The sequence below is a fragment of the Grampus griseus genome (genome assembly GCF_964374135.1).
Source record: "Grampus griseus genome assembly, chromosome: 14".
Classification (NCBI taxonomy): Eukaryota; Metazoa; Chordata; class Mammalia; order Artiodactyla; family Delphinidae; genus Grampus; species Grampus griseus.
This window is the reverse complement of record NC_139008.1, coordinates 15,843,956-15,870,276: the sequence shown is the minus strand read 5'-3', so window position 1 is coordinate 15,870,276 and position 26,321 is coordinate 15,843,956. Positions and strand designations below refer to the sequence as shown.

At 48.4% G+C, this 26,321-nt stretch overlaps 3 protein-coding genes across 3 annotated transcripts; 1 reads left to right on the top strand and 2 right to left on the bottom strand.

Moving 5' to 3' along the window:
- Nucleotides 1-601: 601 nt before the first annotated feature.
- On the top strand, nucleotides 602-9,225 carry ZNF771 (zinc finger protein 771; the record flags this gene model as incomplete). Its single annotated transcript, XM_082669877.1, has 4 exons — nucleotides 602-659; nucleotides 1,073-1,215; nucleotides 1,567-1,716; nucleotides 8,180-9,225. 4 exons carry the CDS (start codon nucleotides 602-604, stop codon nucleotides 8,981-8,983), a joined length of 1,155 nt encoding a protein of 384 aa, XP_082526003.1. The 3' UTR covers nucleotides 8,984-9,225.
- Nucleotides 9,226-12,118: 2,893 nt separating this feature from the next.
- DCTPP1 (dCTP pyrophosphatase 1) lies at nucleotides 12,119-15,157 on the bottom strand. Its single transcript, XM_082671420.1, has 3 exons — nucleotides 15,026-15,157; nucleotides 14,229-14,339; nucleotides 12,119-12,607 (listed from the first exon to the last, which is right to left on the bottom strand). The coding sequence occupies exons 1-3, from the start codon at nucleotides 15,121-15,123 to the stop codon at nucleotides 12,307-12,309; spliced, it is 510 nt and encodes a 169-aa protein (XP_082527546.1). The 5' UTR covers nucleotides 15,124-15,157; the 3' UTR covers nucleotides 12,119-12,306.
- An 8,278-nt stretch (nucleotides 15,158-23,435) lies between these two features.
- Nucleotides 23,436-25,689, bottom strand: SEPHS2 (selenophosphate synthetase 2). Its single transcript, XM_082670526.1, has one exon. It carries the CDS (start codon nucleotides 25,534-25,536, stop codon nucleotides 24,181-24,183), a length of 1,356 nt encoding a protein of 451 aa, XP_082526652.1. The 5' UTR covers nucleotides 25,537-25,689; the 3' UTR covers nucleotides 23,436-24,180.
- Between the last annotated feature and the right edge of the window lie 632 nt (nucleotides 25,690-26,321).

Sequence of the window (26,321 nt, the reverse complement as noted above, 5' to 3'; positions counted from 1 at the left end):
CTGCTACCAATTTCCTCATGTAACCTCATTTCTGAGAGAGAATTTGGTGCAACAGGAAGAGCATGAGGTTTGGAATTGGCTACTTACCAGCTATGTGACTTTGAGCAAATTACTTAAGTTTTTAGTTCCGTCATTTGTCAAAGGAAGGTAATATGATTGATCCCCACAGGGTTGTTGTAAAGAGACAACCAGGGATTGTAAGCACTTACTGAATGTAATTTCTCTTTCATCATTTCTGAATCTTCGTTGCCCCATTCATAAATTGGGAGAATTAGGTATCTTTTTCAAGAGAAGTGGGAAAATACAGATCTTTACATGAAATATCTCAATTTTTAAATGTTGGAAATTAAATTTTGTAAAAGACCTCTCGTGCTTCTTTTGAAGTTAACTTTTAAACCTGAGAGCCAAACAAGATACTTCTGTGGACTGGATCTGGTCCGTGTGCTATAATTTTCCACCTAGGCTACTGGGTTGCTGGGGATGCTGTGACAGTACTTACTGTGTAACTTAGGCAAGTCAGTTAGCTTCAATTAGCTCATCTGTGAAATGGACCCACCTTTGTGCGGATCGAGATCAGATGTGCAAAAGGCTTAGCATAACGATGGCGCATAAGAGGCACACCACGCAACAAACAGCAGCGGTTGCTTGGATGGCTGTTGGTAAGTATTATTCAAGGAGCAAGATATCCCAGAGAGCAGGAGACCGTGAAGGCGACGCTGCGAAAGGAGAAAAGATGGGAGAAGAGGCAAAAAGAGGGAAGGGACGAGGTGAGGAGGCAACAGGGTCCGCCCTCCAGGCGGGGCGCCAGCGAGAGGCCCAGGCAGGGGCGGGAGCGCACGTGGCCTATTTCGGGCGGAGCAGACGCGCTTGGCCGCAGCTGAGACCTCCGAGCCTGCCGCAGGAGACGAGCCTTTAAGGTAGGTCACTACAGGACTGTGAGGACCTTGAACACCGACTAGGGCAGCCCGGGGTCTTTGGGAGTCGGAGTTGAGCGGAAGGTACTGGGTGTGGGCTCGCCACCCTCCCGGGGCAGTTTGGGCCGGACGCCTGGGTCCTCTGGCCCCTCCCCTAGGGGGCGGGGTTAGGTATTCCGACCAATGGCCAGTCGTCAGCGAGGCCCCGCCTACTCCCCGCCCCCGGAGTCGCGGCGTCGCAGAGTGCCCAACCGCCCGGCGCCCTGGCCTGGGGCAGCTCGAGCGCCCGAACCTGTGGCTGGTGAGTGCGCACCCCCTCAGGGTCTCCGTCCCGATCCTGCCTCCAGCCCGTGCCCTAGAGCTCCGGGCCGCGGACCCAGGCACCGGGGAGTGACTCAGCGCGGGGAGGGTGGTGACTCACTGGGGCTAGAGATTCGAAGTGTTCAGGGCCTTGAATGCCGGGATGAGTGGGGTGAACGAGAGTCTTCCGAGCTGGTCCCGGGATAGGGCTGGGGCCTAGGGCCGGGCTGGGATAGAGGGAAGAAGGTCAGACACAAAGATCACAGGAGAAGCCACGGCTGCACCGCCTTGTGTGGGCCAGAGCCATGGTGGGGGGCGGGTCCTGAGCTTCTGACTCAGCTCCCTGCCCCAGGACACCAAGATGCCCGGTGAACAGCAGACAGAGGAGGAGGAGGAGGAAGAGATGCAAGAAGAGATGGTGCTGCTGGTGAAGGGTGAGGAGGATGAGGGTGAAGAGAAGTATGAAGTGGTGAAACTCAAGATCCCCATGGACAACAAGGAGGTACGTGTTCCACACCCTGGGGTCCCTTCGCCCCTAAACCTGGTGCAGGTCCAGCCTCCCTCACACAGAATCCAGGGATCCTGTCCCTACTTTCCCTTGACTCTCAGGGTTGGCCACCCATCCTTCTGTCCCACAGTCCATGCTGCCATCATACAGATGTCACGCCTACTGTGCCAGGCTCTGTGCTGGGTGCTGGAGAGTAAACGCTCTCCTCGGTTCCTCGAGGAGCTTGATGCCTAGCAGGGTTAGACTGACAAGGGTGTTGAAGGTTTAAAGAGAGGAGTTTTAAGGAGATCAAAATATGAGTTAGATTTACCCATTAGAGACCCTAACTGCCACTAGGTATAGTTCTACTTCCCAAAACCCTACAGGACTCCCACCCACAGCCAGAGCAGCCCTGAGTCCAGCTGGAAGACTCCTGGGCCAGATTTGTGGGCCCAGGCTCCCTCTGATTTCTTCCTGCACAGGCGCCAGTTCCCAGAAAAAGAAAGTTCTGCTGCCCCCTAGTGGGTGTGGTGGGCCCTAGGGGGAGGGGGCTGGCTGCTGTGGCCTCCTCTTCCAGTCAAAATAACTATTTAGGGAATTCCCAGGCGGTCCAGTGGTTAGGACTCTGCGCTTTCACTGCGGTGGCCCGTTTAGTTCTGTTTTCTCAGGCTTCCTTGGCCCATCCTCCTAGCTCAGCCTGCCTCTTCCGGCCCTGTGAATCCCCTGGTCTCCACCTTTGGCCTATAAGTTAAGAACTCAGACTCCAGAGTTTAGGGTGGACTTCCAACTCTGTCACTTACCAGCTGTGTCACCTTAGGCAAGTTTAACCTCTTTGTGGCTCAGTTTCCTCACTGGTACAAGGGAAATCATAATAGCACCTACTTCTTGGGGTTGGGAGGATTAAATGAGTTAATACATGTAAAGAGTTAGAACTGTGTCTGGCACATAATAAACACTATGTAAGTATTTGCTGCTATTATTCATTTTTCTCCCTAAAGTTCAGGACCTTGGGCTAGGTCATCCTTCTGGAGATTTTTCTACTCATTTTTCTCAAGGCCTTTCTGGGCTGAATCCTGAGGCTTGGGAGTGAACAGGGAAACCTAGAACATGGAGGCCTAGAGAATTGAGGGCAAATAACTCAAGGCAGTGGGGAAGGCTTCATGGAAATGACTTTGACGTGGGCCTTGAAAACTTAGTGGGAATTTGGCAAATGGAGGAGGAGGAAGGGCATTTCAGGATGAGGAAACAGCAAAAGCAAATGCTCAGAGAAGATAAGGCCAGAGAAGTAGGCGGGGCCAGAGAGTAAAAGGTGTTGAAAGGCAGCTTAGGAGTTTGGACGTACTCTGTTAGGTTATGCGGTGCCATCAGAAGCCTCAAATCAGAGGAGAGACATGATCAGATTTTCTATTTAGAAGAATCGTGGGCTGCTGTGGAGAGACCAGGTCAGGTATGGCTGGTAGCCTGCTCTAAGGTAGTGGCAGCAGGGGAGAGAAGATGGAAATAAGGGGGTTTTGGGGAACATTGACTGGACTGGATGGAGCTAAGGATGGGAAGGGTGGGTGTAGGCATGGCTAGTCATGAAAAGGCTGTAGAGCTAGACTCTGAATGGTATCATGTAGCAGTTAAAAGCATTGGCTCAAATCCTAACCACTATTTACCAGTTTTGCCTCGACAGCCTTTTCATCTATAAAATGAGATAATGAAAGTAAGATCCTTGAAATCCAGTCTAAGTATCACGTGGGTGACTGGATTTGGAGGAGGGTGGAAATGAGAGTTACACACACACATCCCACAAGATAGCTCATCAACTTGCTGTGTGGTCTCCCTGAGTCTCGGTTTCTATGAAATAGTGGTCTCCAAAGCTCCTTCTAGTGTCAACATTCTGTGACTCTCAGCTCTCACCCAGTCCCATGGCCGGTCATTGTCCAGAACAGGCCTTAATTATGCTGCACTCAGTAGCTGGAATATTCTCTCACTGCCTATTAAAATCCAAACTATATTTAATGAATAGAAGGGTTTTGTCAGAGGGCTCTATGTACATCCAGTCCTGTCTCTCCCTGCTTAAAATTGAACCCTTGAGTGGTATTCTGTTTCCCTCAGCTCCTGCGCCTGGCATTCAAAGGTCTTCATCGTCTGACCTCATGGCTTCATCTCTAGTCACTCAGCACCCATCCCATGCCCCAGCTTCAAACACACCTGACCCTTCTTACCTCGAAGACTTTGCCCATGTGGTCTTTCAACCTGTAGAACCCTCTTCACCTTTCCCACCTGCTTTCCCTAGGAGTAGTGCATCTCCTAGATCAGGCTTCTTCATTTTTGACATGCGTACATATCACCTGGGGATCTTGTTAAACTGAAGAGTTTGATCCAGTAGGTATGGGGGGGACTTGAGATTCTGTATTTCTAACAAGTTTCCAGTGATGCTGACGCTGCTGGTCTGTGGACCACACTTGATTTAGCAATGAGCGAGAGGATAGGGATTGTACTTTATACTCTGTACTCAAAAGAAGGGAGATTCTGACAGCTAAAAAAGCCCAGGTGAGGGAGACAAACTGTGTAGGTAACCTTAAACTTGTCAGTGAGATAGAATTGCATCATTCTATGAGAGAAGAGGTGTTTTAGATAATGACAGACTTCCAGTGTAAACCCTGACCCTGCCGATGGATTAGCTGTAGGACCTTGGTAGTCACTTACTTCTGAGTCTTATATCCTTATTTTAAAATGGTGCTAATACAGCCTAACCCAAAGGGTTGTGAGAATTTAAAATAAGAACATGGGTGGAAAGCACTTACCACACTTCCTGGCACACAGTGAGTGCTCAGTAAGTGGTAGTTATTGTTATTAATTAGAAAAGTAATGGCTGAGGAAAAAACTGGAATGTTTGCTCTGGTTTAAAACAAAAACAAAAACACCTTAAGCAGGAAGACAAAATCACTAACTTTATTTTTTATTTATTTATTTTTAAAATAAATTTATTTATTTATTTATTTATTTTTGGCTGCATTGGGTCTTTGTTGCTACACTCAGGCTTTCTTTAGTTGTGGTGAGCAGGGCTTCTCATTGTGGTGTCTTCCTTGTTGTGGAGCACGGGCTCTAGGCACGCGGGCTTCAATAGTTGTGGCTTCTGGGCTCTAGAGCGCTGGCTCAGTAGTTGTGGCGCACGGGCTTAGTTGCTCCATGGCATGTGGGATCTTCCCGGACCAGGGCTCAAACCTGTGTCACCTGCATTGGCAGGCGGATTCTTAACCACTGCGCCACCAGGGAAGTTCCAAAATCACTAACTTTAAATACTTGGATTGTCATATTCTTATACTACATGTATCCCCCTAGTACCCTCATGTTATAGTGCGGATACCCTGTATTCTAATTTTTAAATCTAACAGCTGTAGAACTTAAAAGGCATGTAAGTCTGGTATTTGCCAGGCTTCAGTCACTTACCTGTTTGCTCATTTATTTAATGCTCTTCTTCAGATAGATTCACATTGTTTTGTTAAATAAATTTACCCTCATCTGAGCAATAATACTGATGAAATTGTGGGTTTCATGTGATCTGTTGTTTTTCTAATATCCATGAAAATAAATACATAATGATCATAGTAAGATAAGAGTTAGCCTACATAACACTTAGAATCCTCTTGCATTCTGTGATGTGCATACCTCAAGTCGGGAAATATTGATCTCACCTAGCCTACCTTGCCTTCCTTGGTTCACTGAGGCAGGGGAAGGGAGGGACTTGCCTGGGGTCTTAATGAGCTAGACTCAGCCCCTCTTACGAAGATTCTTCCTAGGGCACCCAAGGCCCCTCCTCCTGGAGCTGGAGATACCAAGGGTACTTGTGTGAAGAATTTCTTTTTCACAAGATAGTGAATCCAGCATAAGGAAGTCCTCAGGCTGGTCAAAGTCACCTTAAAGAAGGGTGCCAAAGAAAAACAGGCCAGAAAAATACAGATATAATGAGAAAAATTCTCTCCACGATGGCTGACGTGATGAAATAAACCCAATAGATGTCAAAACCGGGGCAAGACTGGAAAGCATGACCTTGAATTCAGACTGCCGAATTTGCTGTGGGGAGTTTCTCGATTTAAAGTATCAAGTTGTATTTTAACCTTGAATCCCTCTTAGAGAGTGCCAGGCACTTGGAGTCCAGCGGCTGTCACATCTTCATGCTGTGTGTGCAGGGAAGCAGTGTAGCCTACTGGTTAAGGGTGAGAACTCTTAAGGTCAGTCCTGACTCCCACTGGCTATGTGAATTTAATCTCTCTGAGCTCAGTTTTCTCAAAAGATAATGCCTGACTCAAGGGGGAGTGACAGGAAGATTTAATACAATAATGTACATAACATAGCACTGTCAGATCTTTACACTGTAATGTTATCATTATCATGATAATAGTATTTAAGCCAGAGTTCCCTTGGCTGGTGACCAGTTTCCCAAACTGCCTTGTTTTCAAATTTCTGAGGTGGTTACCAAAAAGCTACTGTCTTTTTAACAAAGGATCTTGAAGGCCCTGAAGGTGCCCTCCTTACAACTTCAGAAAGAAGAGGCCTCGCCACTCCCTAGTTGTCATTTACCCTCTCTTAACCTGTTTCCTTATCTATAGAAGAAGAATAGTGATCACTTGGTGGAGATGGAATATGGGGAGAAAGAAACTAACACTGTCTTATGCTTAATATGTGCCTGGTTTTTCATTTGGTCATGAATTAATATCCTATTTGCTTAGTCCATAGTAGAGATTTAACACCACTTTTGCTAGGATGAGCCTTCTCTTTTCTAAGAAGGAAGCAATGTTTCCTCAGTATTCCTCTTTACTGTTAGTACAAACTGTTTTCCCTTCATCTGCCTCTTATAAAGCATTTCTTTTTCTGATTTTATCTCCAGAGGCCCAGACCTCATGAAACTGGCTTATTTTTGAATTTTTTTCATTTCAGGCCTCAGAATAGTATTTGGGTTTCACCCTGGCTGCCTTTTTTGCAGCTTAAAAAATGATAGGTGCTTGCTCTTGAAAGTTTATTAGAGAGCCTGGACTTGATGGTGGCCTGGTTTCTAAGACACCGTGCTCTCCTGGGTCTCTTACCTCACTGGCTGCTTCTGCTCAGTCTCCTTTGCTGGCTGCTTTTTGTCTTGCCACCCCCATTTCTCTCTGCCTATTCCTTGGGCGAACTCATCCAGTCTCAAGGCTTTAAAAACCACCTCCACGCTAATGCCTTCCCAATTAACATCTCCAGCCTGGGCCTCTCTCCTGAGCTCCAGATGTGTCAAGGAGAACTGCAGATAAGATCAGAAACGGATAGTAGGTACCAACTTGCGCCTCCCTCCACCCTCAGCTCTGTAGATGGCAATTCCGCCTTTGTAGTTGCTAAGCTCAAAATCCTTGGAGTCATTTTTACTCCTTTCTTTACACCTCATGTCTAATCTACTATCAAATTTGCTGTCTCAAACTGCAGAATATGTCCAGAAGCAGACCACTTCTCACCACCTTCACTTCCCAACTTTGTCACTGGGTTCAAGCCACTGTCTTCTCTGGCTTGCAGTACAGTAGCTTCCTCACTGCGTTCCTGCCCCCTCCCCTCCTTTATTCTTTTTTTTTTAAATTAATTTATTTTTTTTTGGCTGCGTTGGTTCTTTGTTGCTGCGCATGGACTTTCTCTAGTTGCGGCGAGCGGGGGCTTCTCTTGTTGCGGAGCACAGGCTCCAGGCGTGTGGGCTCAGTAGCTGTGGCTCACAGGCTTAATTGCTCTGCAGCATGTGGGATCTTCACGGACCAGGGCTTGAACCCTTGTCCCCTGCATTGGCAGGCGGATTCTTAACCACTGCACCACCAGGGAAGCCCCTGAAACCTTTTAAAATATGAGTCTAATCTGTTCCCCTCCTTGCTCAAAACCGTCTAACATCTCTATTGAGTCCTCACCTCATTCACATGCAAGGCCCTATGCTAAGATATCCCCTTCAGGACCACTCCATGGATTACTCTTCCCCTCCTGCCGTCCGCCCTAAGCACTGTTTCTGGCCATTCCTAGAACAGGAAAACTGCTGTCTCAGGGCCTTGCTTTTCCCTCTGGAACCTGCTCTCTCACCTCCTTAGGTCTTCGCTCATGTGACATCAGCGAGGTTCCTCAACCCTATTTAAATTTGCAGCACCCCCTCCAATACCAGCACTCCTTATCCATTCTTCCTGAAACTAGGAATTAAAAAAAAAATTTGTTGAATCCCCAGTTCCTAGAACAGAGTCTGGCACATTGTACGCGTTCAATAAATACTGTATGAATTAATAAAGAATAGCTAGAATTACACTAGGCATTGTGCTATGTGCGTTTATGTTAATCTCATTTAAAGCGCACAACCGTCCTGAGAGGCGCACCCCGTGGCTTTTCCTACTGTACAAACGGGGGACGGAGAGGCTGCAGCCGGCAGAGCCCCAGGTCTCTGGCTCCCGAGCCTCTCGGTCAGGGCTGACCTGTCCCCTGTCCCCTCTCCCCGCAGGTCCCGAGCGAGGCGCCAGCGCCGTCGGCGGACCCGGCGCGCCCACACGCGTGCCGGGACTGTGGCCGCGCCTTTGCGCGCCGCTCCACATTGGCCAAGCACGTCCGCATACACACGGGCGAGCGGCCCTTTGCGTGCACCGAGTGCGGCCGGCGCTTCTCGCAGAAGTCAGCGCTGACCAAACACAGCCGCACGCATACGGGCGAGCGGCCTTACGAATGCCCAGAATGCGACAAGCGCTTCTCGGCCGCCTCGAACCTGCGGCAGCACCGGCGGCGCCACACGGGCGAGAAGCCGTACGCATGCGCACAATGCGGCCGCCGCTTCGCGCAGAGCTCCAACTACGCACAGCACCTGCGCGTGCACACGGGCGAGAAGCCGTACTCGTGCCCGGACTGCGGACGCGCCTTCGGCGGCAGTTCGTGTCTGGCGCGCCACCGACGCACGCACACGGGCGAGCGGCCGTACGCATGCGCCGACTGCGGCACGCGCTTCGCTCAGAGCTCGGCGCTGGCCAAGCACCGGCGCGTGCACACGGGCGAGAAGCCGCACCGCTGCGCCGTGTGCGGCCGCGGCTTCGGCCACCGCTCCAACCTGGCGGAGCATGCGCGCACGCACACAGGCGAGCGGCCCTACCCATGTACCGAGTGCGGCCGGCGCTTCCGCCTCAGCTCACACTTCATCCGCCACCGTCGCGCGCACATGCGGCGCCGTCTCTACATCTGCGCGGGCTGCGGCCGGGACTTCAAGCTACCCGCCGGAGCCACTGCCACTGAGCGCTGCCCAGATTGTGAGGGCAGTTGAACCGCCATTCTTGTCTCCGCGGGGTGCGAGCTGGGGAGGGGCACGCTAGTATCCCGACCTGGGGCTGCGTTAACCTGGACAACTCCCCGCCCCGCCTCCTGCGTCTCAGATGGGGTGGGACGGCGGGCCTGGCTGCCCTGGAACTGGGAGACAGGGAGGATCCCCTACCGGGGGTCCCTGGAAACGCGCCCACCTCCCCCTCATTACATCCCCTCGGCCCGTGTTAGAGTGAATAAAGTATTATATCCTCACCCCACCCGTGCCTGTGAATGAGGTGGGTGGGGTGTGAATTAGGAGGAAAGTTGGGGGTCTCTCCAGGCTTAGGTGATTTAGGTGAATTGTCATGGAGTCAAGTGGGGCTATAAGCCCAAAAGTGTTCCAGGAACTGGTTTTGTGTGTGTGTGGAGTCATTCCACGCTTGGCCCTTAGTTATGTCTTCATGACCTCAGACCTAGAAGGGTCCATAAATTTAGCGCATTTGTGATCAACAGGCACTGCATTCTGCAGAGCTTTGAGTGAGCCGGCATGAACCTCGTGGAACTTGGTCTAGTAAAGAGAAGCAATAGTGGAAACTTTAGCACGAGGTTAAAGGACTTCACTGCTGCATTATTATTAGCTCATTTTCATCCTCAAAGCATCCCAAAGTGAGGTAACTCTTTTACCTCCATTTCTGCAGATGAGTAAATAGGTACCGACAGCCAGTGAATGGCACAGTGAGGACGAGTACACAGGCAAGTGCAGTCCCTTGTCATTGGAACTCTGTTGGGGGAGTTGCTGGATAGGAGAGGTCTTCAGTGCAGTCTTGGAGTTTAGAGAGGCTCTTCTCAGAGGTGGCATTTAAGCTGGTCTTAAGGTCAAGAGAGTTGGGGTTGGGGACGTATGGAGAGAACCCCTGAACCTGCATGCCAGACTTGTTAGAGCTTGCAGATGTCCTCTGGGGTGGAAGGCAGGGACAACAAGCAAGGACGTTGGCAGGAGACAGACCACTAAGGACCCTGGAAGCCAGGTTAAATGTTCCAAGGCCACAAAGAAGCCTTGAGGGATTAGAGGGGAGGGAGGCATATGGCATATTATTGAGCTAGAATTAATAGGAGTTAAAGTGGACGTGCGGAAAGGAGAGATGGGGCTGATTTCATTTCTTAGCTTGGGTGACCGCAGGCAGTGTCATTGAGATGGGGACACAGGATGAGGAGCAGGAGCAGGAGTTGAAGTGGCAGCAATCGTTACACCCCAACCTGGACACATTGAGTGTGAAGTAAATGTGGACGGGTCAGGGAGGCGATTGGAAGTAACACCTTGGGGATATCAGGTCTGGAGGGCATGGCACCACATCCAGAAGAGGGTAGTAGAGAACTTGAGTCTGTGACAGAACAGCCAGAGGTAGAAAAGCAGAAGTGTCTTGTCTGGGAAATCTAGAGGAAAGTGTTTTATGGAGGAAACAGCTCAGTCAGATGCCGCTGTGGTGTCCACTGTGTGTGAATTCGGGGAAAGTGATGAGAACGGTTTCAGTGGAGGGGTGGGGGGTGAAAGCCAGCGTTGAATGGGTTAGGGTAGAAATGAGACAATGAAGAAGCAGAGTGGATGGGTATAGATCCATTTCAAGAGGTTTGGCTGTGAAAAGCATGAGGGAAGTAGCTAGAGTTTTGTTGGTTTTGTCTTGTCAATACGAAAGAGAGTCAAGTATGCTTTTTTCTTTTTTTTTTTTGCGGTACGCGGGCCTCTCACTGTTGTGGCCTCTCCTGTTGTGGAGCACAGGCTCCGGACGTGCAGGCTCAGCGGCCATGGCTCACGGGCCCAGCCGCTCCGCGGCATGTGGGATCTTCCCGGACAGGGGCACGAACCCGTGTCCCCTGCATCGGCAGGCGGACCCTCAACCACTGCACCACCAGGGAAGCCCTCAAGTATGCTTTATGTGCTAATGGGATGGGCTAATGGAAAGGAAAAGACTTTGATTATATGGAGGAGAGAGGAGATAACTGATCAAGGAGACAGATGAAATAAGAGATCAATAAGCTAAGGCTCCTGCTATCACTGGTGGGCAGAGGAAAGGAGGGTTTGGGAAGTTAAAGCTAAAGCAGTTCCAATCTGATGGATTCTCTTTTACCTAGGAAGTAAGAGAGGTCACTGGTTAGGAGGAAGTGACGTCATTAATAAGAGTGAGGCCAGTAAAGGGAAATGCTTTATTTTACTGATGTGGAATCAGGTTTCACCCTGTGAAGGCGGCAGGCTGCTAGTTCCCTGGGTAGCTCTGAAAAGAAAGTGATGTGCCTGGGGTCACACAACGGGTGAATCATACACACCCAACACTATCTTTAGGTGTAGAAGTGGAACAAGCAAATTGGCCTTGGGAGAGAAGGAGGGGGCTAAGGGGTCCAAGCCCCAAAAGAGAGGAAGCCCTGTTCTGCTTCATATCAGACAGACCTGACCGTGATTTGTGCTGGGGGCCAAGGGAGAGGGGCAGAGAGCTCTCTCAGGGACAAGGCCCACGCCTGCCTTAACTGTTGAAATTTCCTGCTCTGTGCCCCTGAAAGTTTTGAGTTGAAAAAGCAAACAGATAATGACAACTGCAAACTTACACTGTCCTAAACACTCTACTTAGAATAACTTACTCAAACCTTACAACCCTATTAGGTAGATAACATTATTTTCATTTCATTTAATGTATTTATTTATTTATTTTTGGCTGCGCGGCACGTGGGATCTTAGTTCCCCGACCAGTGATGGAACCCACGCCCCCTGCGGTGGAAGCGCAGAGTCTTAACCACTGGACCATCAGGGAAGTCCCTTATTTTCATTTTAGATGAGGAAATGGAGGCACAGAAAGATGCCAATATAATCCAGAACATCATCCGGTATCAAAGATGGCATTTGAACCCATACAGCCTGGCTCCAGAACCTGGGCTCTTATCCAACACTACATAAAGCCTCCAGTCTTGTTTAGAGAAGGGGAAGGGACTTACTTGCATGAGGTCAGACAGAGAACTTACTAGAAATCAGATCTCTCTGCTCTGCAGGTGGGCAGTATAATAGAGAAACATGGGCTTTGGGCTCACAGGTATCCCTGGTACCCCTCTCCAGCATGTGCTGAGACAGAGAGCCTCCCCAGCTGCCCCAGGAAGAATCCAGAAGTTGCTAACCAAAACTTTTATTGAGAGAGAAAAAAACAGGAGGCTACCTCCTGGAGGTTCTTGGGCCTCAGACCTCAAGAAGGGTAGCGCCCAGGCCCATGATCTGTTAGGAAAGGACTAGAATGAGGTAGCATGGCTGGAGCACCCTCTGCTCCTCAGATGCCGTGCTGAGTTGCAGGTTCTGTGCCCATGTTTCTAGGTTGAGGCCTGACCTGTGGACTCACAGGCAAGGTCTGCAGGCCCCACAGCCTGGTTTTCAGAGGTGGCCCCATGGGGCAAGTCTGTGTACTTGCGGGCAGAGCCGCGGGACAGATGCACTGGGTAGCGTCGCCGGTTGGTGTCCATCTTGGAGAGCACTGCTCGGGGCAGATCTACACGGCAGCGGGCTGCCAATGCTACCAGGTAGATGAGGACGTCACTGAGCTCCTCTTGAAGGGCTGCTCGTTCCCTGGGGGGCCAGGCTTGGGGCCCAGGCTCCTCATCCGGCTTCCACTGACTGGGGACAGGACACAAAGACAGGCACACACACATAGATGCTAGCTAGGCCAGTGGGCTCCACCTCTCTTAGGCGCACACCCCAGGCCCTGCAGCAATGAACTCCCACCTCCTAGGAAGTTCCTCCAAAGACAAGTCAACCCAGCTAGGCCCTGGAATCTTCATGGTGGGGAAGAGACCCCATCAGATGATTCACCCAGACCTCTGTGTCCCTACCTGAGCCAAGGAGTAGCCAAAAGACACAATTCTACTCCTCCCCTGCCGGCCTTAGCCACTGCCACCCCAGACTAAACCTTAGACCTGGACCACTGCAGAAGCCTCTAACTCATCTTCTTACCCTGCACCATCTTTTAAAAGCACAAATTACATTTTGTCCCTCCCCTGCTTAAAACTCCCCCAAGTGTGCTTGGAATAACATCCAAACTCCTACCATGCCCTCCAGGTTCTGCATGAACTGACTCCTTCTTCCAGTGTCATCATCCACCATGCTCCCTCTCACTTCCCACCTAAAGCCACTCTGGCCTTTTCTGCCTTGCAAACGGGCCAAACTGTCACAGGGCCTTTGCACTTACTGCTCCCTCTGCCTTGAATGCTCTTCCCCCCATCCTTCCCATGGCTGGCTGTTACTCAGGTCTCAGCTCAGATGTCACCTCCTCAGAAAAGCCTCCCTTCTGTTACCTTCTTTCTCATCACCTTGTGTTACTTTCCTCATAGAACTTGTGACAATTCCACATCTTTTAAAATTAGTTCACTTATCTATTGTCAGTCTCCTTGCACTGTGATGGTAGGAACTGTGTCTATCTTGTTCAAGGCCATATCTCGATTCTAGAGGACATAGCACACAGATGGTGGTCATGAATCTGTAATGAACGAATGGCTTGCCCTCACACACATCTGTGCCCTCATTTGTCCATCCCACAGTGACTGCCCTGACTTAGGTCTCACCACCTTTTGCCTCATCTACACCAGCTTCCTCACTGGTCTCCCCTGACCCAATTCTCTTGGGGATCCAATCCACCCTGCAGACACAGTGACCTTTCTACCATTCAAATCTGGTCAGGTGTTCTGTCCAAACTCCATTACTTCCCAGCCCTGATTCTATCATTCTGTGTTCCTATCCTACCCCTGTCCTCCACAGCCACAGTATATTGAGTGCCTATTGTATCCCAGCCACTTGGGACACACCAGAGACCAAAACAGACAAAATCCTTGCTCTTCCTCAAGAAGCGTACACTGAAGGAATCTTATATTCTCCCTGAATTTAACTTGCCCTTTCCCACCTCACTACCTTTGCAAATGTAAACTCCCCCTGTCTGGAATGCCATAGGCAGGTCTTCTATAGAATACCTGCCTTTCCACCCCAGAGGCAGAGGTAAAGGACAGTTACCACTGTCCCCTCTTAGACCTGGACCTGCCTTGCTGTTTTCACACCTTTCTCTCCCAGGAGACTGGGCACCCCTAGAGGGCAGGGACCCATAAGTCATCTTTGTATGCCCAGCAACCATGTACAGAGCTTGGTAGTGAGGAGGGGAAATTGGATCCAGGGATATCTAATGGTCAAATAAATCCTCCCCTCCCCTCCCCAACACACAGACTCTTCCGGAAGCCTATCATCTACTCACAAGAGCTCTGCCAGCTCCCCTACTTCCCCTACCAAGGCCAGGAGGAGGTTCCGAGGTTGGTGGAACTGGTCCCAGTCTCGTTCAGCAGCAAACTCAGCATGGAGGCGGCGGCTGGAATAGGAGAAAGGGGTGGAAGTCCAGGTCCCAAGGTTAGGGGATGGGGGAGGAGATGCAGGGCCCTGGCAGGTACCTCAGTGATATGTAATGGGGGCATGGGTATCAGGGGGGATTCTGCAACCAATTCCTTGGGTGGCCTAAGCAAGTCGTTTCCTCTTTAGGGAACTTGGTTTCCTCATCTATAAAATGGGTGGGACCTTACACAGACCCTAAATTGTCGAAATCTAATAATACCTTCTTTTTCATTTTTCCACCTCCTGCTGCTGCTTCTGCAGTTTTCCTCCATCTGGAATATCCCTATCTCTGTATATCTAAATCCTATTGATTTTACAGAATACAGCTCCAGGACACTTCCCCTAAGAAGCCCTCTTTGATTTCCTCCAGCAAGAAATGCCTCCCACCTCTCAACACTACATTTACCACCGTCCTACCTCCGGCTCCTGGAGGGCAGAGACAGGGCAGAAGCAGCATCGTACTCCGGTATATCCCCTGCCTCAGGTGTGCATTAAGCCCATTTTACAGAGGAGGAGGTTAGAAGGCTCGCCTGCGGGGGTCAGCCAGCAGAGCTAGGACCTGAGCACAGCTGCTAGCCTTCTTCCCGACCACGTGGAGGGGCCCTCCCCAAACGGAGGGAGAAAGGGGGCGATCTCCCCAGCCCAGCCTGGGCAAGGACGGCTTACATGTCCTCGAGCGTTGGTTCCGAGCTGAAGCTGAAGGGGGCGGCAGCAGCAGTGCCCTCTCCTCCTGCATCCCCACGCGTCTCCCCACCCGCGGACATACCGCCCACCCCGCCGCAGCCCTGACTTGCTGAAGAATCTGGAGCCAAGCTCGGAGCCCCCGCCTCCAGAGCGCCTGACCAATCACAGGCGTTCATGATTGCTTCACGGGGGCGGAACCAAACGAAAGACCAATTTCTTACGTGGAGTTTGCTACAGCCCGCCCCTTACCCGGACAGGACCAACCTAAGAGGACTTGCGTTCTTTGGCGCCGGCCCCCGAATTCTTCAGTCTTAACCAAGCATCTTAAAGGTATAGGTACCAGATTCGACCAAGGGAAGAGACAAAAGGCAGAGAGTGGAGAGCGCAGGCGCATCACTTCCCTTTTGGGCGCCAGATGGCGCCAAAGCAAAATGATGGCGGGGAGCCCCGTGGAGAACCCCAGCAATGAAGGGTTTAAACGAGAAAGGGGAATTTATCAAAAGGATACAGGAATGTCTCCAGGATACAGCTGAGCCTGAGAGTGAACTAGAAGTAAGGTAGCTGTTTCAAGTATTTTACATATTTATTTATTTTTTGGAGGCCCTGCTAAATCTATAGTTTCTTTTTATTTTTATTTATTTATTTTTTATACAGCAAGTTCTTATTACTTATCTATTTTTTACATATTAGTGTATATGTGTCAATCCCAATCTCCCAATTCATACCCCCCACCCTGTGCCGCTTTCCCCCCTTGGTGTCCATACGTTTGTTCTCTACATCTGTCTCTATTTCTGCCCTGCAAACCAGTTCGTCTGTACCATTTTTCTAGATTCCACATATATGCGTTAACATACGATATTTGTTTTTCTCTTTCTGACTTACTTCACTCTGTATGACAGTCTCTAGGTCCATCCAGGTCTCTACAAATGACCCAATTTCTTTCCTTTTTATGGCTGAGTAATATTCCATTGTGTATATGTACCACATCTTCCTTATCCATTTGTCTTGTCAATGGGCATTTAGGTTGCTTAAGCATTTTACATATTTTTTTTTAATCCTCACAGCAACTCATTCAATCCTCAAGTCAGCCCTCTGAGGTAGGTAATACTATAATAATCATCCACATTTTAGAGATACGGAAAATGAGAGACTGAGTAGTTTAACTCAACACCTAGTAAAGTGGTAGCCAGGTTTCAAATTCAGGCAGTTTGGCTTCAGAGTCTGTTAACCCCTATGTCATATTGTCTCAAATGGTGATAAGTACGATGAAAAAAGAATCTGGGACTGGTAGGTAGCAAGACAGAAAGGACCAGGATCCTTGATAACATTGCTGAGCCACTTACTTTTACAAGTTACAGAGATGCCCTGATTTAGGACTCTGGTTATATAATATAATAAATCCCTTTATCGAAGGACTTCCCTGGTGGTCCAGTGGTTAAGACTCCATGCTCCCAGTGCAGGGGGCCCGGCTTCAATCCCTGGTCAGGGAACTAGATCCCACATGCTGCAACTGAAGATCCTGCATGCCACAACTAAGACCTGGCACAGCCAAATAAATAAATAAAATATTTTTTAAAAAATTGCTTTATTGGTCAAGCCACTTTTAGGGTTTTTTGTTTGTTTGTTTTGGGTTTTTGTTGTTGTTGTTACTCGTCTTTGAGAAAGTGATATTTAAGCTGAGTAAAAGTCAAGGGGAAAAATCAAGAGTACTAGGTAGAGAGAACAAGAGTGCTTAAAGCAGGAAAGGCTTGGCATGTTCTAAAGGCAAAAAGAATTCCAGGATGGCAGGAATGCAGTGAGCAAGGGGGAGAATGGTGGGATATGGTGTTGGAGAAGGAAAAAGAGGCTAGATCAGATCAATCAACCATGGATTTTATTTCATATTTTATTTTATTTTGGATTTTAACTATTACGGGAACCCTTTGGAGGATTTTAGGCAGGGGAGCAGTATGATCATGTGTTGTATTTCTGAGCCCTCTGACTGCTGTGTTAAGAATGAACTGAAGAGGGGACTTCCCTGGTGGCCTAGTGGATAAGACTCCACGCTCCCAATGCAGGGGGCCCGGGTTCCATCCCACGTGCTGCAACTAAGGAGCCCACCTGCCACAACTAAGACCTGGTGCAGCCAAATAAATAAATATTTTTTAAAAAAGAGTAGCATTCTATGTAATTTGACCTTATATTTAAAAAAAAAAAAAAACGAATGAACTGAAGAGGGCAAGAGTAGAAGCAGAGAGATGAGTTACTGCAGTTTTCCAGCAACAGATGTTGCTGCCTTGGACTGCTGATGGCGGGTGAAGATGAAGAGAGGTGGATGCATATTTTGGAGACAGATCTATAGGCTTTGGTGGTTTTGAACTAGTGAGATGGGAGAAAGGGTAGAATCAAGCATGGCCTACAGGTTTTGAGTGTTGAGCAACTTGGTGGATGGATGGTGACTCATACTGGGATGTGGAAGATGAGGTTCAGGATTGAACACATGAGGCATCAGAAGCGTGTTTTAGGACAAAGCAAGTTGAAGACGCATATCGAATTGGCAGGTGGATTTATGAGCCTAAGTTTTAGAGGAGAGATCAGGGCTAGAGATTCAGATTTGGTAGTCTTAGTCATTTAAACAGTACCTAAAGTCAGGGAATTGGAGAAGAATAACTAGTACCAGAATCTAGGTAGACGAGACCAAGATTTGGGCTACTCCAACATTTGGCAGTTGAGCAGAAGAGAAAGGTGAGGTAGGAGAAAAATTGACGGAGTGTGAAATTTCGGAGCCTAAGGGAGGAAAGTGTTCCAGAACGAGCGGACATCTGATGCGGCTGAGCTGCTGGGTAAAATGAGAGCACAGAATTTGCTAGATTAGGCAACATGGAAGTTGGATATAGGGTGTGGGAGATAAGAGGGAGTCCTGAGTAACTCCTTGGTTTCTGGCTTGAGTAAATGGATGGATAGTTTTGTCATTTGCTGAAATGAGGACACAGAAGACCTGGGAGTTGGGGTAGGAGGGAAGATAACGAATTTTAGTTTGGAACACGTTGGGTCCGAGATGACTCTAGAACATCCAGATGATGTCCAGCAGGCAGGTGGACAGACAGGTCTGAAGTTCAGAGCATTGAACTGCCTTATGGATCTGGGTACTGAAAGTTTCAGGAGCCAAGTGCCACCCCTAGCACCTTCCCTGGTGTTTGCTAAGCTTCTCCAGACCAGAACCCAAACTCTTACTGGAATGTAAAACACCCCTTGGAGAGCAGTTTTCTCAGGAGTCCTCTGCATCTCAGATTTTTGAACAGTCAGGTTTCCAGGACTTCTAGAGTTCCCAGGTCAGATGGTCCTTGGAGACGGACCCGAAGGAGGAGGCGCTCTCTCTGAGACTGCCTCTGCCCATCTCCCCTAGGAGATTCCCTGGCTGAGTTGTAAAGCTCCTGCAAAGCATCCTGCAGGGACATCCAAGTTCTTTGCTCCAACGGCATCATCCTCTAAAGACCAACCAAACTCAGCATCAGCACGGCATGGAGTTGGGGGTGGGGGCGGGGGAGACCCTCACGAGGGAGAAGGAACAGACATGAATATATGATTGGCCCCATCATCTGGACTTCTCGTCCCAGGCTCTTCCTGAACCTTCACCCCACATCCTGTTAGTTTTCTCCATTCTCCTCAGTCACATCTAGGCAGCCAGACTTCTTTAGTCAGGGCCTCAGTGTACTTGGTCTTGCTTTTTGGTCCACATTTGTGATTAGCCCTTTAGAAGCCTATCCCCCCAGAGACTAGGTGCCCTAGTCTTTTCAAACCAAAGGTGTTTCCCCAGTGCAGGCTAATAAATGTTTAATGACAGGGTGGATGGGCTGGAACAGGCAAATGTGTCAATGCACACATATGCCCTTCTGGTACTCAAGAGTTTGGCCACCTTCCCCACTACAGCCAAACAGATGCAGCTGTTTCCAGTAAGGCTCTTTGGGAAACCCTGGAGTAGAAGTGTCAACAGCAGCTGGAGAACAAAATAACAGAAGCCCATAAGCTGGGTAGGTGGTATCAGGGTGGGGGAACCTAAGCCAGTCGGAGGTCCCAGAGACAGCAGAGTGTGATGGGAAACTAGGAGTCAGGTGATTGGGAACCTATCTACCAATGCTCTTGGGAAGATTGTTTCTCTTCTCTGAGCCTCAATTTCTCTATATAATGGGGGTCTGGCCTAGGTGGCCTCCAAGGACCCTCCACAAGTGTGCTAGGAGGACCAAGACAATATGTATTTTGTTCATGGCTGGATCCCGAGAATCTACTGCAGTGCTGTTCTTATTCGAGGTAGATCCATAGGCCTTGTTGGTTTTGAACTGGGGGACAGGAGAAAGGGTGCTGCTATAATTAAAAATATTTCTTCTTAAATTTTTCAGGAGGAGTCATGACAGAGGCTTTTAGGAACCTCTAGCCTAGCTCAGTCAGGCCAGGGAGTCCCCAACACCCTTAGAAGTCCTTCCCCAACCTACTTACCCAGCTGTATCCCCCTACACACATGCTGAGCAGGTGTTCCCCACTCTCCCTGCCTTTGCTCACATAGTTCCCTCCATCTGCAATGCCCATCCCCCTTCTCTGCGTAGCCAAATCCAAATTCCACCCATCCTGTAGAGCCCTGCTTCAAAGCCACCTCCTCTGGGAAGCCTTCCTAAACTTCCTCCAAAAGGACATAATTTGGTTTTATTTTATTTTATTATTTATTTATTTTTGGCCACGTTAGTTCCCGACCAGGGATTGAACCCGCGCCCTCGTCAGTGAAAGCACAGAGTCCTAACCACTGGACCGCCAGGGAATTCCCAGGACATAATTTGGTTTTATAAAGCACTTCATCTACTCTCACTCTCGTGGCGCTTACCACTTCTTGCCTTAATTTGGGGCTGTTTGGTGTTCCTGTTCTAGATCTCCCCCTAGACCGGGTCTCCTGGAGAACAAAAGCAGCGTCCGGCTTTTGTTTCCCCGGGACCTGGTACTTGAGTCGATCTAATAAATATTAATTTAGGGAGCAGGTCTCATGGGATCCTCTCCGTAACTCGCTGCCATAGGTGGGTATGGCTGCACCTATTTTACAGATGAGGAAACTGAGACCCAGAGAGGTCAGGAGACTTGTCTGAGATCACCCAGAAAGGTGAAGGCTGAAGCTCACCAGCACTCCCCAGTGCTCTTCAGCAACTGAAAGACGTCTCCCCACAAAGGAGTAAAGGAGGCAGCTCACATGTGCTTGGGTATCTGCTGAGGTCACCTTGCCACTGCCTTTCCTTCTGCCCTTCTGTCCTTTCTTTTCATCTTCCTCTCTCTCTTTCTCTACCTTCAATTTCCTCTCCTTTTCCTTTTCTTCCTCTTTCTTTTCCTTCATCACCTTTCTTACCTCTGTTTATACCTGTGATTCTGTTCTGATTTCCACCCGAGGCCTGTCACCTGCACTACCTCCATTTTGCTGCCCAGCCCCTCCCCAAGGAATAGTTGGGTGCCTACCTTGCTTCCAACCCCTAACCCTTTCTAGGTTAACTAAGAGGACCCAGGCCAGGGAAGCATCCAGTCATTTTCCTGCCCTTTTCTACTGCCCACCCCAAGCAAGAAAATAAACCAGTTAGAGAGCTGTGTAAATTGATAAGCAGAACCAAGGCCCAAATTTCTTCTCCAAAGCCTTGTCTTAAGAGATTGGTGGTACCAACTTCCACCACTAGGAGACACCAAGAGCAAGGAAAGTGTGAAAACAGAGGGTGCTGGGGTCCCCAGTGTATACCTCACTCAATCATTGATTCAGTATATTCCGAACACTAACTGTGGGCCAGACTATTCTGAACACTAACTGGGGGCCAGACACTGTTCCAGTGCTGGGATACAGAACATCCTCTGCCATCCTGGAGCTTACATACAAGCAGAAAGGGACAATTAAAGTAAACTAAGAAATTTTCAAGATAATTACAGATTAGGATAAAAGCTATGAAGCCAATAAATACGGTGATGAGTTGGGAGAGTAGCTGGGTGTTGGCTGAGGTCAGAGAGGGCTTTTATGAAGAGGTTTTATTTGAGCTGAATTAGGACTAAGAGTGAGCCAGCTGCATAGAGGTGAGGTTCCAGGCGGAGAACAAAGGATCTTGATTTGTTTGAAGCACCATGGAAAGGCTAATGGGCTAGAGTTTAGTGAGAGAGGTAGGGAGAGTGCTGTGAGATGAAGGGTCACAAGATGAAGCAGGGATTTTGTGGAAAGCTATTTGAGAGCTTTGAGCTCTGAGCAGGAGAAAACCCGATTGAATTTATCTATTTATTATTTATTTGTTGTTGTTGTTAGATTACATTTTGTTTATTTTTCAAGGTTTTCTTTTTGGCTGGAGTTGATAACTGCCTCATTCTTTTTTTTGGCTAATTTTCTACATAATTGGTAATTGTCACTAATTCTATTTACATCTTCTGATAACCTTCCAATACAATTTATCACACAATTAAACATACCAATCCTCTATCAGTTCCATTTTCCTTTTCTTGGAAGCCTTCCAGGCTTCTGCTCCAGCATGGGCTGGTTCTTCTCTATGCCTGCTGGACCGCTATTACCTTGAGAGCTCCCTTCACCTTCCACCTGTGCTGGGTTGGGTTTCCCGGACCCCATGTTTTTCTCTTTCTCCGTTTGCTCCCTTGTTTTTCTGGAGCACATCTTCCAGTAGTTTCTTGAGAAGGAGTGAATGGGATGAAACCACTTTGATACCTTCCATGTCTAAAAAATATCCTTATACTATTTGTTTGAAAAACGTAGCTAAATATAGAATTACACAGAGATCATTTACCCTCAAAATTTTGAAAGTATTGCTTTTTTGTCTTTTAGCTTCCAATTCACTGCTGAGAAGTCTGATACCAAACCTTTGTTTGTGATCTTCCCCTCCCCCCAGAAGATTTAGGAGAGCAAAGTGATTAGAAGCATGGACTTTGGAACCAGGCTGTTTAGGAGACTGCCAGGGCAACCTTGGACAAATTTCTCAATCTCCCTGCACCTCAGCTTCCTCATTTGCGAAATGGGGTGGTTGGAAGTTTACAGGAGTTAATACATATAAAAGCACTTAGAACAGTGCCTGGCAAAGAGTATGTACCAGGTAAGAATTTGCTATTGTTATTATTAGGGCCTCTTTATCCCTGGCATTTTAAAATTTAACAGTAAAATGAGTGTAGGCCTTTTTCCACTCACAATGCTGGGAATTCAAAAGGCATGTGACAGTTGCAATTTTAAACTTTAGAAAACTTTCTTGTATTATTTTTTGATCGTTTTCTTTCTTCCATCTGTTTTATTACCTCTTTCTGGGACTCTTAGACGTTGAACCTCCTGGCTCATCTCTGATTTTCCTACTTTTTTTTCCTTCTATCGTGCATCTCTTTGTTTGTCTCCTTTCTGATGTCAACTTTACCGTCTAAATCTTCTACTGAACTTTAAGATTGTAGCTATATTTTTATATTCTAAGTGCTTTGCTCTCTTATCATCTTTTAATGGATACTTTATCTTCTTTTATTTCTGCTCTTTTTTTTCTTTTGCTCCCTGTATTGTCTCCTTCTTGAGTTTGTTTGTTTGCTTTGACTTCTTTCAAGTTGGAGGCTTGCCTCAAATATCTGGTGATCCTTGCCTGCTCATATTTGAGAATGAGGCATTAAAAAGAATGTGCTTGAGTGAAGCTTTTCAACTGGGAGGCTTCCCAGTACAGGGATTTTCACCGGGGACTCCCTAAATGTTTGTATTTATAGGTCTTTTTTCTGGGCAGGTTTATATTCTCCAGAGGAGTCTATTCCACCTGCGCCAGGCAGGGGCGGTATAAGCTTCCTGGACAGTGTTTCTAATAGCTAAGCTGAGGGAGGGGGCTGGACAATCTCATTTTTGTCTTTATTCTTGTTTTTGGTGAGGCTCCCTGTCCTCTGCTCTGCCTGGTGCCCCTGACTTTACAATATTTTTTAAATTCACATTTTCCAGAAAACAAACCTCCATTTACCTACACAGGTGAGAGGCAGTCACCTGGTTGTATGACACAGGGGAGAAGATTGAGAACTGCAAAGATCTAATTGCCCTGTGCATAAATTTTTAACCAGTATCTCCGTTCTCATCCCCACCCTTTGACCCCACCTTCCTTAGTACATTCGGAGCGTATTTCCTTGCTTCCTGTTAGTGTTCCCCAACTCTGAAGGCATTTATACTTCGCCTTCCTCTGTTCTTCTAAGTCAGTTACCCCTCTTCCACCCACTTGCCATGTTCCAAGATTTGTTGACACCTTTCTTTACCTATTTCCTCTCCCACCCTCTAGTCCTTGGGATTTATGCCTGTTCTCGAGTCCTTTACTGTCAACGCTAAATGTATCAGTTGGTTCATTTTATAAGACTGTTAAAGAATCAGAATTCCAAGGATACAAACATTAGCCAGAAGAATTTTTCAACAAAATCCTCTTTATTTCATTAGAAATCACTTTATTGATTAAATCACCAGGAATTTTCAACACAAGAATTTAACATCTTAATGTCCACCAAGGCCTGGGCTCTGGGGCTTGCTCTGCCTCTCCCAGTCCTTAAAGGGGTTTAGAGGGAGAGACGTCATTAACAGAGACCAAGTAAGGTGGTTGGAGGTCCTCCTTTCCCAGTCATTGGACAAGCTGCTCAATTCTTGTCCAGAGTAGGAAAGAGCCAGTATTTCAGAGTAATCTAATAAGAATTTGACATTGCATTTTAATCTCCCTTAACAATTTAGATTTATCAACAGTACTGGTCCAAACTTATTTGCTTCTGATCTAAATGTTTTTCTTTTTGCAACTTATTTTTGGTGTCTATGTAATTTTAAATAATCTCACTCCCTGGGCAGAAATCAATGAACCCTGTGCTGAGAAAAATCTCTCAAACCTGAGTAGCCTCATCTTGCTCTTGGAAAGAGGAAACAGAGGGTTTTCTGCTCTTTTTCCACTCGAGAGATTAGCAAACCTACCCCCCGAAAGTCCAAAATGTTACTTCTGGCCTTGGAATGTGCAGCTTTTGATGGGCTGATTCAAATCACCTACAAAGGGCAGCTGGAACTATTACACAGGCAGCCTTCTTTGGAAATTTCCTAAAATCAACTCTTGAGAATTGTCCATGATTCTGTACAAAGGCTCTACAGTCCAAACAACTTCCCCTATTCCATCTCACAAGCTAGGCTCAGAGGAGGTACTGGAATTCTCAGGAGCAAGAGCGGTAGCAGAGGCTCCTCGAGGCAGGACCTCGATAACTCGAGGCTTGTCAATGATCCGGGCTGTCCGGTTTCCCTTTTCCACGATGCCGACGATCCAGGCTTGGTGGCCCTCTCCATACTTTGAAGATTTGATTTCCGAACAAAAGCGAGCTGCCTGTTCTCTTGGCAGACAAATCAGTAACCCCCCAGAAGTTTCTGCTGAGGTTCCTTGAAGGAGCCCAAAGCGCCCACTGGCCTTGCTGATGGCAGCCATCTTGGCAATGATTGGCAGATTATGAATGACAAAGGACACCTCATTTCTTTGCTGTTTTGCAAGGTTCTGAGAGTGACCCAGAATGCCAAAGCCTGTGATATCTGTGGCTGCATGGGCATTAAACGTGTGCATTAATCCAGCAGCAATTCTATTTAGGGTAGCCATGTTGAACATGGCTTCCTGATAGGCCAGCTCTACCTCTTCTCTGGAGACCACCATCTTTATTTTATTCCATCTTTCAGGATTATCCAGCCATTGGTGGGCATTGACAGCAACTTGGGTTCCTAAGGGTTTGGTTAACACAAGCACATCCCCAACAACAGCACTGTCAGGCATTATGAATTCATTTGGTTGACACACCACAGTGGCAACTCCACCGACGATAATCCAAGGGTTTACCACCGTTTGCCCACCAGTCACTGCAGTTCCTCCTTCCTCTGCAGCATCCCGAAAGCCTTTGATCATGAGTGGTGTTATCTTTTCTCGTTCCTCCTCAGTCATACTCTGGCTGACGCTGAGTAGCATCAACATGTTGTCACATTCAGTAATGCCCATGGCGTAGAGATCACTCAGCACGTTGGCACAAGCTATGCGCCCCATCATGTAGGGATCTTCCACCAAGGGGTAAAAGAAGTCGGTAGTCTGCACCAGGGACAGGCCCCCGTGCCTCAGGGGTATGACGCACGAGTCCATCCCAATGCCGAGGGTTGGTAAGGTTGGGCTGGGTTCCGCCCTAACCGGCAGGCCGGCTTCCTGGGCCGTCTCTTCACGGCCTCCGACCAGGCCCCGGCCCAGCGGAGGCCGCACCTCTGGCCGCGTCAGTCCCGCCAGGAGTTTGAGCAGCGTCTCCTGCGGGACCTTGCAGCCTCAGCCCTTCATGCCGGAGAAGCCGGTCAGCCGCCAGCTCGGGCTGAGGCCCAACGCCTGGGGCTCGAAGGGCCGGTAGCTCGAGAAGCCCCGGCCTAGAGGCAAGCCTGTCGGGCCCGAGGAGCCTTCCCCCGCCGCCACCGCCGCCATCGCCTCTCCGCCGGCGCCCGTCGCCGCGGCTTCCGCCATCACGCCTGCCCGGCAGGGAGGGGAAAAGAGGAGTGAGGAGCAGAGGTCCTTTTTACTTTCCACTCCAGTTATTAAGGAGTAACAGTCAGATATTACCGCACAGCGCCTCCCCGGCACGACTCGCGCAGCCTGACTGCCGCCACTCCACGCGCTCCTGGCCGTCCGGGGGGAGGAGTTGCCGGCATCCCTTATTTATACCCCTTGTGATTGACAGCCATACCAGCCAATGATCACTTTGCCCTCGAGAGGCGGGCTTCCTTTGGTCTAAAAGATGTATTACTAACTAATCAACCACCAGCTTGGGAAATTGACCTCGGAGAGATTACAGAACAAATACCTTGGTTCATTTCCCTTGATGTAATTTAAATGATCTCTTGGGAGTGGCTGGCGGAGCTCTGTTTCCCTAGAGGCAGTTTACCAAATCCAGCATTTTCTAAGACGAGGGCAGATGGGTCACTTGGCAAACCTCAAGCCGGTCAGAATTGTCCAAGATAGCGCGCATGATCAATCCAGGGTAGGAAAATAGCCCAGGGAAAAATCGGAAAGAATAGTGAGAAATTAATTATTAAGTTACTACCATTATATAAGCAAGCCGCAGCATCAAAATAATGAAATGTTAACATGGACTTTAAAGCATTTAAGACTCCAAGTCCAGACATCTGCATGGGTTCTGGTGCTGTTTCCACTACTAACTGCCTGTGCCAGTCATTTTCCCTCTCCCGTGCATCAGCTGACTCATCTGAACAACAAAGTAGCTTACCTAGGTCTATTCTATTCCAAAGTTT

What these genes read in the sequence shown, in the direction of transcription:
- DCTPP1 (XM_082671420.1), bottom strand. Translation starts at nt 15,123, where the DNA reads ATGTCCGCGGGTGGGGAGACGCGTGGGGATGCAGGAGGAGAGGGCACT. An exon ending in GAACCAACGCTCGAGGACAT is followed by an intron (nt 14,340 to 15,025) that starts GTAAGCCGTCCT and finishes CTCCTATTCCAG; the next exon opens with CCGCCGCCTCCATGCTGAGT. An exon ending in GGGGAGCTGGCAGAGCTCTT is followed by an intron (nt 12,608 to 14,228) that starts GTGAGTAGATGA and finishes TCCTGTCCCCAG; the next exon opens with TCAGTGGAAGCCGGATGAGG.